This window comes from Apostichopus japonicus, chromosome 3 (genome assembly GCF_037975245.1).
Source record: "Apostichopus japonicus isolate 1M-3 chromosome 3, ASM3797524v1, whole genome shotgun sequence".
In the NCBI taxonomy this organism is placed as follows: domain Eukaryota; kingdom Metazoa; phylum Echinodermata; class Holothuroidea; order Aspidochirotida; family Stichopodidae; genus Apostichopus; species Apostichopus japonicus.
In genome coordinates, this window is record NC_092563.1 from 9,984,440 (window position 1) to 9,999,441 (window position 15,002).

A 15,002-nucleotide genomic window follows, 5' to 3' on the forward strand; every position below is an offset into this window, starting at 1 on the left:
ATCTACCGTCAATTTACATCACTTTAAGCCTGTTTTAGATATCTACCGTCAATTTACATCACTTTAAGCCTGTTTTAGATATCTACCGTCAATCTACATTAGTTAACCCTGCTTTTGAGTATTCGATAGGTGTTATAAATGAAAGAAATCGGAGGAAATACATCTAAAGTGAAACTGATTATTAATTTTTTATGTTTCATAGTAACCAACCGTTAAACAAACTTGATACCGATTGATAGGCCTACCGATATATACCTGCTCTTTAAATTCATTAAGTTTAGGCTAAAATTAATTTATATTAAGTGGTTATTTTCTGTTTTCACAGTTTTTCGTTTTTATAGCGGTACAATCAATTTATTATTCTATCCTGTAAAACATATATTATCAATATAAGAGAAGCAACATAGCTTTTTTTGCGATATTCATTGTCGTTTCCATAGCATAACATGATAATTATCTCTGATATATACTACTTCAGCCCTATCAAAATACAGTGAATTGTCGAAACCTGGTTAACTCCTTCATATTCAGTTTCATTTTGATGAAACATTTTGGACACAATTATCAAGCCATGCATGATAACTACGGATCCCACCCCCCCCCCCCCCCAAATGAAATTAAACATCAGGTGTTTGATTTGTACGATATGAAATTGATACGGTTTGTCCGGAAATGAGATAGCAGTGATTAGCAGGCGGGTTGGTTGTCTTTCCTGGTATCTCATAAATATTGAACAACCAATAAAAACTTTCATTTCTATCTTTGCTTAAGAAAAGAAAACTTGGTAGTGACTTTGTGATTTCTTTGTTGTTGAGACGTTACAAATTCCAGGCTGTCGTTTTTTTTTCCCAACCTGCTAGGCTTCTGCTTGTGAACAGAAATGTTTGGCTCGAAATAAAGTATCGATGTTGCATATTGCTTAAACATAGAGCGTTTGTTCACTTTTGTAGTATTTCCATGGAGTGTATATTGTTTTTAGTCAGTGCCTGACTAAAAACAATATATATATATATATATATATATATATATATATATATATATATATATATTTTCATTTCCAACTCAGACAGACAATCGAAGTGTTTCACACACTGGCTTATCTATAATTGTACACTTGTAAAATACTAATTACACTGTGTGCAATGAAATTCATGTAACAGTGCCTGACTAAAAACAATAATAATAACTTCATGGCAAATGGCACTGACGTGCACATGACGTTAAAGTTTTGGGGCAGGCGAATCCCCCCGCCCCCCCCCACCCCGAATGATTTGATAGGGGATGAAATTTTAGGCGTTAGTGGATCGCAAGTAGGGTTTGGCTGCAGGTCGTTCAATGCGACTCCGATGTAGTCTAGAGTTTAGACGTCAAATCCGGGTGCATTTTGTAATATTATATTAGACTATAGTTGAGTTCTATAATTTAGGATATTTATAGCAGTGTTACCGGTTTTATTTTTCATAACTGGTCCTGTACGAGATTCGACTGTGTCATTGTTGCGAGTGCGGTAATGCCGGCGAAAATTCATCGCTATTGATAAATTTACTGTCCTTCATGAGTTCAAAAATTCATGTGCAATATTTAGACTGTGGTGGTTCCGGTCAAACATTAACTATGATACAAATCATGTGCATCTCACATCACTCATACAGGTCCATTTTTTGTCTGACCAACTTTTACCGTATATTTTAAGCTAGACGTTTAACCTTCTGTTGACCTATTCACTACAGAGTAGTGGGCTTTAATACCAGGAAGCTCAGCTGAGTCACAATGAGAATGGATTCTGTTTTGTTGTTTAAACTTTGAACAAAGAGGAAATCATTCAGATTTGAAGTGTTTTTATCAGTCATATTTGTCTTTCTCATTCATCTTAATATGTTGATCGACATCTAATGCCTAGTTTTGAGAAACCTCAAAGTTTTCTTCGTAAATCTCACCAGAACCATGGTGAAAGACTTGTATGAATATTTTGTTCATATGTTACTCAAAATTCACTACAAATTAAAATTCAGTCAAAGCTATGAATGATTTAATAATACCCGGTTTACCCCAAATTCGTGGAGCAGTTTACTAGTGGAGGGGGGGGGGGGGTGGGGCGGTAGTGAGAGTGAATAGGGAAAGGGGTAAAATTAGTTTGCTGATACACACACTCTTCAGTATGACGCCATTTCAAAAGAATTCCTCTGCTGTACTAAGCACATTGTTAGGATATTCTGACATATAAGATTATACAACATCCTGGGTTAGTGCTGTAATGGAGACACCAATAGAACACTCGTCCGACAAGGTCTTAACACATTTCATGTCGAGTCGGGTCTTATACAAGCCCCGAATCGATTCCCACAAATAATTCGAGTCCGTGGCATCGAATGAGTTCTGTTATGATTTGGTCTTCGGTGATCACTGGTTTTTCTCTTATCTGTGTTCTGCCTCTTCTCGTTATACATTACGAATATTTCTTTAGGTGGTAGGGAAAGTAAATATCGTCCCAATATAATAATTGTGTCCCACAGTAGTTACATGTGGCACACTGACTATTCTGAGTAAACGTCCACCTCCTAAGCCGACATGGTAGTCTCTAGAATACACACAGTATATGTTACCGGCAAGAGAGATCAGAGATATCAAATATATAGGCTACTATGTAAGTAGATGCAATCTATGTACAATATGCGTGTAAGTGGTACCCCGCGTGCACGAAGCCCATATCACCTCTTCATTAAACCGAAAGGAAAAGGGCATGCACTGTTTATATACTTCAGACTAAAATAATAACTGCCTGCTACTGTCCGGATTGAAAAAAAGGCGAATAAATTGTTTCAAGCTGTTTTGGTCAATTTTCGCTATTAAAATCCTAACATTGCAATAATGTATTAGCTTAGCTTGTCCCATTACAAAGAAACACAACGAAACTCATCAATTACTATTCAATACTTTCAATTTTTGTTTAGAATTAATGTTTAACAGTCATTGCAAATATATAGTCCATGCGATGAAATGTCAAGTGCTTAACGAGACCGTTTATTTGGTGAAAAATGTAGAAGGATCGATTATAGCTTTATTTACGGGAAATTCCTTTTGAGTAACAATCATTAAGTTTGGTTAATAGTGCTTAAAATTGGCGAACACACCCAAAACCAGCTGCATGAATTAAATAACGATTGAAGTTACGACAATCTCGTGGAAATGCTATGTTAACAAATTTAACACATTGTGAATTATATTAATATAGGCCTACCTGTACATTCCCGTTGCTGATAGTCTGACAAAATACATGTTATTATTCCCTTATGGACAGCGGCTAGTCCGGATGCTATTAAATAGGGAGATGCAGTATAGGGGGTATTTGAAGCCGACTCCTATGTATAGGGGGTGGGAGGGGGAGGGGAAGGGGAACGTTGCACACATAGTAGTGGTCCAATTTTTACCCGACTGAATGCAAGTCCTCTAACTGAATAGTTTGCCCTTCCCCCGACTTACGAGCGGAGGTGGGGGTCCACCCCGCCCCTTCCCTTTGCGCACGTCACTGCTAAAGGAGTGCGTCAATGTGGAACCAAACACAAAGATACTAAAAAATAAAATGCGCTATTCTGTTTTATCATGATTATCACAATTTGGTCACCTTGTTTGTATTTCTAACATTTCTTACAAAAAATATCAGAAGTGAGATTCATTTATTTCATGTCTCTATTTATTCCTCTTTGTTTTGCAAACACGTATAAACCCTTCCACTGTGAACGATCAGTCGGTTAAAGTGTTCTTTTCTTATATTTTGTTAAATACCAGGGTCAATTTAAAAGAACACAACTCATGGCAAATTGTGCAGGGTTTGTTATTTATTTGTATAACAAATGACTTTCCTCTTCAGCCAACTGTGTCGAGTCATCATTAGTACGATTGCTAACAGATAATTGCTCCCGTTGTTAAAATTGAAATTGCTTTCATCATGACATTTATCTTTACAATGAATTTGAACTAACAGCAAGTTTCTTTTATGTAGTAATGTACTCTCTTCGTGCGATTAAATCTTTAGCCGTGGGAAGAATCGAGGCAGTAATTGGTAGCTCAATTAATAGACAATAAAGATAATGATAGGAATGTATATTTTCTCATGCAATTAAAGCTCATATACAGCGTATATCAATGGCCATTAAAATTGTTTATACAAGACCTGTAAGTAATGTCCCAATTTACTGAACACTGATCTATATATAGGCTTATATTTAGGGATGAACGTTAGCGAAACATCTTCACGAGGCTTATGGCATGAACTGGGGGTATGAGGCGGGGGAGGAGGGGGAGGGTGGGGGTGTTATATATAGTACAACTTTGTACTCGTAACTGTAATCAATGCCATTTATATATGACGTACAGGAATGTGCAAAGAGACACGCTTTAACCAAGCAATCATTCCAGCGGGCCTTCCAACTAGACTTGTTCATTCCAATTCATGAACTATTACTATGTAGCTGTATGTAGCTGCTTCATGTTCATTTGGGCTATTCTTTATTATACTTCGAGGTTTGCTTGATAGGTTGCCTTAGAACGCAAAGCACACGTTTAACTGTAAGTCGTACACAATTAGAAAATGTGTTAGTGTGCCATGTGTCATTATTGACTAATTCTCTCTTTATATATACATTCTGTATATGATATAGTTGGTTCTCTAATGATATGTTTTATTCCCCGCAGATACACAAAGCTGCCCTCATCCTCATGAATTTATTCTCCAACAAAAGTTGCAGAGTAAATGGGCGATATAAATAAAACCGCCCTTTCTCTTCACATTGTGTAAGTGGATAAAGCTTGACGACACGTTTTTGGTTATCCTCATCAACATTCTCCTTTTCCAGGTAACTAGTTTACTGATGATTTAACACGATACAATCACTGAAATTCAATTGATCTCATCAAATCCGAAAGATTAAATTGAGAAACCAGGTTTTTCATATTTTTCAGATCGTGCGTAATGTCGTTTCCTGTTTTATGACAGTGTCAGCAAAAGACATAAAATATAACTCTTCTGTTAGTTGCAAAAGGTCAAAAACAATTTTATAACCCATTTCTAATTCTTTTTAACATTTTCAAGCACTATGAACTTATTAAAGACACCGTAGTACACAATGATTGAATTATGATGAATGGTAGCCTATATAAAGCATATACACTTTCATAGCCGAAATACCACTAGACAAAACCTATAGATATGTTATATCAATTATTAATTACATATCTTCGGGAGCACGTCACATGACCCTCCATGGTTTTTACGTTTTCTTACTGTTTAGCGAGATTTCCAGATTATGTCTTTTTCGATGGACCAGATGGCTAGAAGACGACACACCAAGATGCTGGTTGATTTAGTCCCTGATAATATTTTACCCAAATCAGAGTAAACCGAGTAACGTTAATTCTATTCTAGTCTGTATAAACACAGTGAAAACGATCCCGTGAAAAGGGCGCAAATTTATCGGATTCGGCATATAGAAACTTTCCCAGTTATAATGAGAATTCAATTTCGAACGAATCGTATTTTGCAAAGTTACGGTGACTTACTAGAGACCTAGGAAACAAAAAATGGTGTCCTCAAATCTCAAATTTTGACTTGTTAACTCAAAATTTAAATAAATGCATTTTCATAATATCACTGACGCACACTGTGCTAAACAAATTGCGTATCTTAACGCAATGCATGTGTCACGACAATGACATATGTAACAGCAATGTGTACATGCATGCATTGGGACAGTTATACAGTAGTTTTCTGACCAACGCGCACTGTCGTTACCCGTGATTGTGCATCAAGACTTAATGCAGGCCAAACTGCAGAGCTTCATCGATCGGTTTTAATAGCACCTCAACACTTTTAAATTTTGAGGTCCCCAATGATAGAATTAGAATTATATCAACAAATATTTTGACACACTTCCTTTGTTGTTCATCGATATCGTTCCCGAAAATACAGAGTTTATTAACCAGTTGTTTTATGAGAAAGTGGTTTGCTTAGCCGATCTATGAACTTCCTGCCAGCGTCGCTGGTGTCCACTCATCGCGCGTGTAGAATACTAAGACATTTACGCGTTGGAAAGTCACGATGCACAGACGACCTGTTTTCCGGGTATGCGCGGTGGAACTTTCAAATAGTTTTAAATAACTGTTAGGCGGAGTTCCCGAACACTTGTTGCTGACACTTTCACAGGTAACGGACTCCGACAGTCACTTTCAATGATTGCTTAATGCTATATGAATCTGTAGGAAGTTAAAGACATCAGAATATTCTGGCACAGTATAGTTGTCTGACATTTATCATTTAACGCCGAGCCAACTGAATAGTTTAATATGCCTCGATCATTTCTTGTGAAAAGTCAAGGATATCGTGATAAAGAGAAAAAACGTGGCCTTGGCATCGCTAAACTTGGTAAGTACGATAACGTGTTCGCATTATTCATTTCTGCAACTTGTTCTTAACAATCTATTATGATTTCGAGTTGGATGTTGTTTTAATATTACCAGCTACATTATAGCTAAGCTTTCCTCGATCAAGATGCACCGTGTTTTTTTTTTTTTGTGCCTTTATCGATTGATTCAAGCCTGCTCTTAATGTGTGCACGATCCTGATTTTGTCGTTATGTATTTTTCAGATTTTGTTAACAACTTCACTCCTTCCACTTTATGATAACATTAAACCACTCATAACCAATTAGTGCTAGACCTTTACAGCTTTCGCTCTCAGTCATTCTTGCGGAGTAAGCCTACATATATGTATATAGGCCTATACAGGCGATATAGGCCTAGGCCTAGTTAAACCTAACTTTACACATGAATAACTGACTTGGAATGACTAATAAACCTACATTCGGCTCGAACACAAGTAACTTCGTGTTCGTGAATTTTGTCTCACATCCTCGCATGAGTCCGTATTTAGGCTACGTCAGTGACGGTGAACACCGTAAATTTGCTTACAATCGACAGTTTTAGCCTTCAGCCTGTAAGTAAAGGAGTCATATCGTGAAATCTGAAGGGATGATAATAGTGCTGCGTTTAAAGGGGGTAAAATTGCTAAATTTGGCAATAAGTTTCTGACTTAATTAACGTTGTATCTTGGGTTATCTCTAGTTTAACTGCAGTAGGTAAGGCATCAGAAGAAATTCAGTTGATCAGATTAGCTCTTGTCACCGTCGTATCCTAATACTTAAAAAAATACGCATTCAATACCATTTGCAGATAGTTAATGCACCATTCTATTGCTCACAATTGTGTAAATACCGAGAGCTTCACAGGAGCTTCGCCCCACCAAGGCCCCTAAGGCGGGCCCCTGGGCCCCACGCCCGTCGGGGTGAGCGGTTTCAACCTGATGCCCCCCATGAATATGTTGCCCCCCCCCCCCCTCAGAAATGAAAGTCTAGTAACGCTCCTGCGTGCGATTGCAAAAGGAGTTACAATTTTAAAACTTTTGTAGTGAATGGCTTTTCCAAGGGTGACTGCATTTTGAAAGTAATTATTCGTGATATATATTTCCCTATAGAAAATTAAATAAAGAGTTATACAGCTATTTAAATGGCAACTAAGAAATCGCTGAGCAAGCTGAATGCACATTCAGTCTGATAAACATTTGTGCCACTTGGACCTGTCAAATCCGTAGTTTTATGTAGCTACAATATCCACCAACTTAAATTAAACGAAAATGCATTCAAAAGAGAATGAGTCATTTTGAGAAGTAGCAACATGTCCAAAGTAAAGTCACAAGAACAGAAGTATACAGGAAATATGTCTGAAATGAATTTTAAGCATTTGTGAGGATTAAGAACAGTCTCGTCATAGACATCTTCTGGAGGCAACCATAGAGAACGGTTTTATTAGGGAAATTCAGTATTTCAGGGAAAGTTCAGAAACGAAGGCTCTCTCTTTGGATGAGGCAGAAAAGAGAATAGGATTAGGACGAGGTGCGGGGGTGGGGAGAGGGGGGGTTACAAATTGGTACAATATTGAACAGAGTGTTAATAGAAACCCATCATCATGAAAGTCTTAATTTTTAAGTTTATAACTTTTTAAAGGAGACTGACTGAGTTTGGCGTCTTAGAGTTTGGTTTCTCATCGTCAGTGTCACTTAGTCATTAATGCATCCATTGTGTACAGAATTACGCTGCAATCTATGGTAATTGCTAATTCTTTGAGTTATCTAGGTATCTGTGTAGAGAGAATTTGTACACAGCTGAAAGGGAATGCTTAAACTTGCTTGAAAGTCGCATTCTCTAAATCAGATAACATTAGGCTGCAGAATGGTATTGTTCAAACCCATATCCTACACCTTTCCTTATATATAAGGTCGTCGATACTGTATGGCCAGGGGCATAGAGAAGCTACATTTTGGGGGTCATTAACTTATCAAACAAAAAAAGACACCATCATCGCAAACGTGTACATTAACCATTGCTTTCGTGGTACACCGTCGTTTACGGGTAAATTCCCACGTATAAACTGAAAGTAAAAGTTACTTGTAATCACGGCCATTCTACGTCCTGTTACCATTTCATTTCGAGACCTGGCCAGTAGGCTTTTCAATTGTTTATGTTTCTTACAGGAAAGAGCTCTCTATTGAGCAAGTGTATAGAACAGACTGCCTTTGAACAGGTCTCAAAGCCTACAGATGCTTCAAATGCTTACCTCGATTCATTTCGAAAATGTAACTAATAACTAATAACCGCTGTAGAGTAAACACTGTCTATCACAGGTGCTTATATAAAACCAAATTCCTTTGTATTTCTGTCGAGAGTGTCTTCAATATTCCCACGATAGAATTTTTGTTCTGTTTGCCAGGTAGAAATGAAAAGAAAGTTTACCCAATTTTCAAGAAACACTGAAACACATAAAGACGAAAAAATTCAGTTGTAACAACTGTGTCATATAAATATCGAGACACAAAAATTAATATGTCAAAGTCAGATTTATAATTTGTGAGAAAGTTGTGATAATTTGTGCTTGTAACTGTTTCGTGATGAGTCTTGATTAATTGATTGATTAATAAACTAAAATTAATTGATCGAGTCCGTTCCGTAATTCTCACCTGAAATATTTCAATACAGACAAACAACACAAATAGTGTAAACATTTTGTTAGGAATTCGTCTTTCGCTATACTAATTCGCCCAGAGACGAATAAACACTACATACCTCCTTGCAAAACTACGGAAGCGTAGAAGGGACATGGTGATGAAAGAGAAACAAACTCGTCAAAATGACAAAATTCAGAAAAATGACGTAATTCTGAAAATTGACACTTTGGCGAGATGCAACAAGTCGTCAAAATGACAAAATTCTGAAAATTGACGTTTAGCCGAGATACAACAAGTCGTCAAAATGACACAATTCTGAAAATTGACGTTTTGCCGAGATGCAACAAGTCGTCGAAATGACAAAATTCTGAAAATTGACGTTTTGCCGAGATACAATAACTCATCAAAATGACAAAAAGTTGTCGTTTTGACGATTTGTATCTCTGCAAAACGTCAATTTTCAGATTTATTTTTCATTTTGACGACTTGTTATATTTCGGCTAAACGTTAAAATTCAGATTTTATTCATTTTGACGACTTGTTGCATCTCGGCAAAACGTCAATTTTCAGAATTTTGTCATTTTGACGACTTGTTGCATCTCGGCAAATTAAATAATTTTGTCGTTTTGACGAGTTGTTAAACTCGGCAAAACGTCAATTTTCAGAATTTTGTCATTTTGACGACTTGTTGCATCTCGGCAAATTAAATAATTTTGTCGTTTTGACGAGTTGTTAAACTCGGCAAAACGTCATTTTTCAGAATTTTCTCATTTTGACGAGTTTGTTTCTCTTTCATCACCATGTCCCTTCTACGCTTCCGTACAAAACTCATGAAAGAAGCTGGAGAGTAACTGACATAAAAGAAGAGGAGTAGGGGGGGGGGGGGAGGGTAGGGCGGGGAGGAGATAATAATGGCTTTTCTGGGTAAAACACAAGTATTAAGGACATCTTTCGTAGCTACATATGCCCACCTGTTTCGATACCACAGCAGGATTCTGCAGCAAAAGTGAAATTGAAAGAGGATTTTGGGAGAAGCAACAAAATATAACGAACATGTTGTCGTAAAAATTTAAATATCGAAACCATTTTAAACGTACCTTTTTTTTACTTTTTGTTTTACGTTAACGGTGACTTAGCATTCGATTTAGTAGGAAATTTAACTTTTTTTTAATTTAACACTTAGTCAACAAGCTAAAGTACCATAATTGCACAGCTGTGTAAGTGATGTTTAACCCAGAAATTATCAAATAGGGAAAGCATAGATCAACTTTTTGTTAATTTTAATGTTCGTGTTGGTTTCACTTCTATATATTATATATATATATATATATATATATATATATATATATATATATATATATATATATATATATATATATATATATATATATTGAGCGCATTTTGCTATCGTTACGTTTAAATATTTTCTTTGATCAGCCCATATGTCAAAGAGTTTAGCGTTTATTAAATATTAAAACATGTTTGTCTGTTGTTGATGTTGTAATTTCCGTGCAATAAACTACACTCTTTTTTTTTTTAATTCTTCATGATAATTTGGTAACATGTTAAAAGTGTTAGATATTTTTATATTTTATTATTATTCTTTGATGAAGAATCTCCATGCATCTCCAGCCGCTTTTGTCGTAATAATAGAATACTTTAGCACTGTTTTAGTAGACGTAATGACGGGAAATATTTCAAATATCTTGTAACCAAATGTGTTTTCTCGTAAAATAGCTTTTTAGCTGTTATAATAGACATAATTTCACACGAGGTGTATAGTAAACTTGCCGATGTCACCAAAAAACACGGAAGAATTGCAACCAGATTAATGAACCGTAGCTGTTATTACCTATCTTATCTTCTAACTGTTTTGTATTTTCCTTTCTACCTTTCTGTGTTTAGTGTACGATCCAACACGAGCAGTGACGGTGGTGACTACATTGGCCAAACCAGAACCACGTCGACCGATCATCAACTACGTCCAATCTAGTATTAACCCTACCAGGTGGTACCAGTCATGGATTTCTACTCCCGCCATTTCAACATCATGTGAAGTAACAACACCCCCCTCTTACTCCTGCACTGAGACCAAAGATGTTGGATATTTGCGGAAGCCGTCTACTTCTCCTCCATTCTTCCGTCCGTTCTTACCCTTACCGGTGTCGTCTCGTTCTCCGCGCTTTGTCTCCGCTCCTCCTTCGGCGGCGGCCCGTCATTTGCAGATTAATTCCTCCTGTTTTTCCTCCAGTGATGAGGAGTCACGCTTATCTTCACCTGGATCTGACTGTGGAGAAACCTTTCAAGAAAAGAAAGCATTTGATAGGCGTTTGATTACCGGTAACTCCAGAAAATCCACACAGAAGCTGAAATGCCCTGGTTGTGGCAAAGAATATTGTACTGCAGGAGGCTTAAGTAAGCACCAGCAAACGCAATGCCGAGCGGGTCAAAACGGTCGGACCTTCCAGTGTAAGTACTGCTCGAAGGAATACACAGCTCTCGGTGCCTTGAAAATGCATCTGAGGACCCACACATTACCGTGTAAATGCACCATTTGTGGAAAGGCGTTTTCGAGACCATGGCTTCTCCAGGGGCACATCAGGACTCACACGGGTGAGAAACCTTTTTCTTGTCAGCACTGTCAGCGGGCGTTTGCAGACAGATCTAATCTTCGTGCACACCTACAGACACACTCCCATGTCAAACGGTACAGTTGCTCATTGTGCACTAGAACATTCTCCCGAATGTCCCTGCTAAATAAGCACACCAAATCCGGTTGTGACCGAATTAGAGTTAACCCACAGACTCCCTCTAATCCAATGAACGATCAGACGATGCTTGCTTGAATAACCAAGTGTGACTATCCACAGTTTGAATAAAGCGGGCGATATTTATATTCACTGTTTGTAGTCTCATTCCTGGATATTTTATAGTCAAATTCACGAACCTTTTTATTGTGGTTATCGTAACATAACAGATGAAGTAGATGGCCTCTTGAAATCTCTGGACATTGGGGCAATTCAGATTCGTATATATATCTATATATATATATATACATGCGTTGTATACTGACATCATTCTATAAATACGTTGTGGTTTGCATATATATTATAAATTAACACAGTAAGCCCCATAGAAGTTTTCCGATTCCACGCTGTCCATGGGTACTGTATATACTGATTACAAATACAAGACAAGGGATAAAGGATGAACCTCATGCAACCAATCAACATGATCGTTAGAATCACATGGTCACAATCCTGATGCAAGGGGATCGAGGTGGGGGGGGGGGTGAGGGGGAATATTCATGGAATAGTTTGAAGCTGACTCGAAATACTAATATTTTGTGTTTCGTGTTTAGGTTCTTATTGAAGTGTTTCTTCCAAAGGTATGTAGGCCTATACACATAGGTAGCTATGTGGTTTTCTCTCAAGGCTGTTCACGAGAAGTAGAAATTCAGTTCGTGGATTAATTATAAATTATTTTCTACCACTTTGACTTTGATATATATGTATCTTCTTATGCTCTATAAACTAAAATCAGTGGGGAGCTCGCAGACAATTATATGTTGTAAATATTGGCTGCCATGTATGCCGGGCGCTCATTATCTGCACTGTTAATTTTTTTTACACATAATTAACAATAATTGACGATAACATCATACACAACAGAGGTTAAACAACATATGTAAATATATCTACATAATCTAAATCTGAAGAATGTACTTAAATATTTGTAAGATGATTTCAAATGCACAAACTTTGTAAATTCAGATTTGCTGTTTGTATATTTCAATAAGTTCAAATAAAATGTTGTCCATTCTAAGAAAGAAGCTGTTCTCTCTTCTCTCTGCACAGCTCAGGTTATTGGGCTTTGTTTTATCAAGTGCATGTTAAGGCAGTGGACTTGTGATCTAAGCAAGCGCAACTCACACGTTGCACTTATCATTGTTTCTTCTTCCCAGCGCTTCACCCACCCCCCCCCCCTTCCTTCTCCCATCTCCTAGTCACACGTGCACCACTCCCTACTTAGTCCACACAAAGTGAGACAAATCTGTTTACAAATCGTTTATCTATTGCAACATACAGGTGAAGGTGTGAAAGTTAGAGGGCTTGATCTTTCGATCCTAGCACCTTCAACAACAGACTGAGGAGAAACAGACAAAATAAAAATGTAATATACAATGTAAACATTCTTAATTGGGAAATTTGGCAAGAGACTCTGTCCGCTAACTTTGTTTACTCCCCATGAACCAATTGCAACAACCTTTTATAGTATTCACGTCGTATTTTCTCTTTATGTGATTTTATTTATCTACTAGGCTAAGACCACATTTCTACGCAGGTCAGAGAAAAACATTGTTGAGGAGAAAGGGCGAGGCACAATTTCAATATCCCTACATTGAGCTGCAATGTGCATGGTTGGCCGTTGATAACGTGCTCTACTCTGCCGCCATACGGGGCCGCAGAAACCAATAAGTGTATGGCTGTGGGCCGATTTTCTTTTCGCATACCGAATTTAACCCACCGCCCACCCATTGAGTGGTATACCCATGAAGTATACAATATGCACTCATATTGTGAGTGATTATATGATTTCATGTGGGTGAAGAAGGGAAGGGAGCGGGGTGATTCCAAAGCGGAGTCGTCTCCTTGACCCCAGTATTCGATCATTCCCGCCCTTACCCCCTCCCCCCCCCTTCCTCGTCATCCTCCTAAAGACGCTCTAGTATACCTTGTAGGATGTACGGTACCATTATGAGCAGCTTTAACCTCTCTCACATGCATGCAGCCTCACCGTAAAGTCTCACAAGTCAGTCAGCACTGGTCTGCAATGCAGTAATGTGGCTCATTGGTGCAAGCATGGAGATTACCTCCATGGTGCAAGCAGGGAGTTGTTAACAACTCCCTGGTGCAAGTCACTTCCTTACAAGCAACTATCCTTACACGGGAAACACAGTTCGGTCATAGCACTGAGGGGGTCCCTTGTGTAACTACTGAATTATATGACTAAGAATACAGAAATCACAAGTTCTCAAACAGAAAGCCAAAGTCGTGCAGAAGTCATGCTAAGATAGAAAATGAAAGCACGATGGAATACAATGAAGGAGGAACCAGGTTGTTTTCTCACCACTGAATCAATATGATTTAACCACCGAGGTTTGTAATTATATAAATCAAAGTGATGTAGAGCGTGCCTTAAACTTTAAAGCGCCCAGCAGGGTTCGAGAATGTGATATTCGTGTGTTTTGTAAGTTAGTGTTGAATGGACAATAATCATAAAATACTACAATATAAACAGTGGCGTAACCAGAGGGACAGGGGAGGGGGACCCCCAGTCAAATGTCTTGTCCCCGCTCCCCTCCCGCTGCCCCTCCCAAAATGACATTGGTGGACCAAAAATGTTGGACGAAAAACACCAAATGCATTTGGCTCAGTTAAACCAGTTCGCGTTAGACGTTCAACCGTAATTGACCGGAATGCTCAAATATTTAGAGAATTAACGGCAAAATCGAGTGAATAAAAGTCAAAAACATTTTTTATTACGATTTCTGCCCCCTATACATAGGTAGCCTACAATTTGGTGGTGTGCATTCCTTTTCGATAGGGTGACCAACCATAATGTAGGCTACCGGTGTAGATAGCTTTTAATAGAGTGTGAGGGACAAAAGGTTTAGATATACCGCCATGCCTATGGCATCTATTTTTAGTCATAAATGGGAATGAGATATTCCAGTTTCCACACTTCTGAAACATTGGGTGAGATCTCTCCACGTTGTTCTCGAAATTCTCCCCGCTCATACTCCCCTTTCTATCTCTCTCTTTCATTTTTGGAGGGGGAGACCACCCCCCCCCATCGCCCCCCCCGGAAAGGCGATTGGTCCGTATAGTTAGTCCGATATTGTTAATTGGAAGCTGCAGCATCAAACATCGCCCGTGTGACCTCACAC

General features: G+C 38.0%; 1 protein-coding gene across 1 annotated transcript; it reads left to right on the forward strand.

Annotated features, from left to right (window-relative positions):
• The first annotated feature begins 6,105 nt into the window (after positions 1-6,105).
• LOC139962758 (uncharacterized) lies at positions 6,106-12,884 on the forward strand. Its single transcript, XM_071963067.1, has 2 exons — positions 6,106-6,418; positions 10,958-12,884. Exons 1-2 carry the CDS (start codon positions 6,340-6,342, stop codon positions 11,896-11,898), a joined length of 1,020 nt encoding a protein of 339 aa, XP_071819168.1. The 5' UTR covers positions 6,106-6,339; the 3' UTR covers positions 11,899-12,884.
• The last annotated feature ends 2,118 nt before the right edge of the window (positions 12,885-15,002 follow it).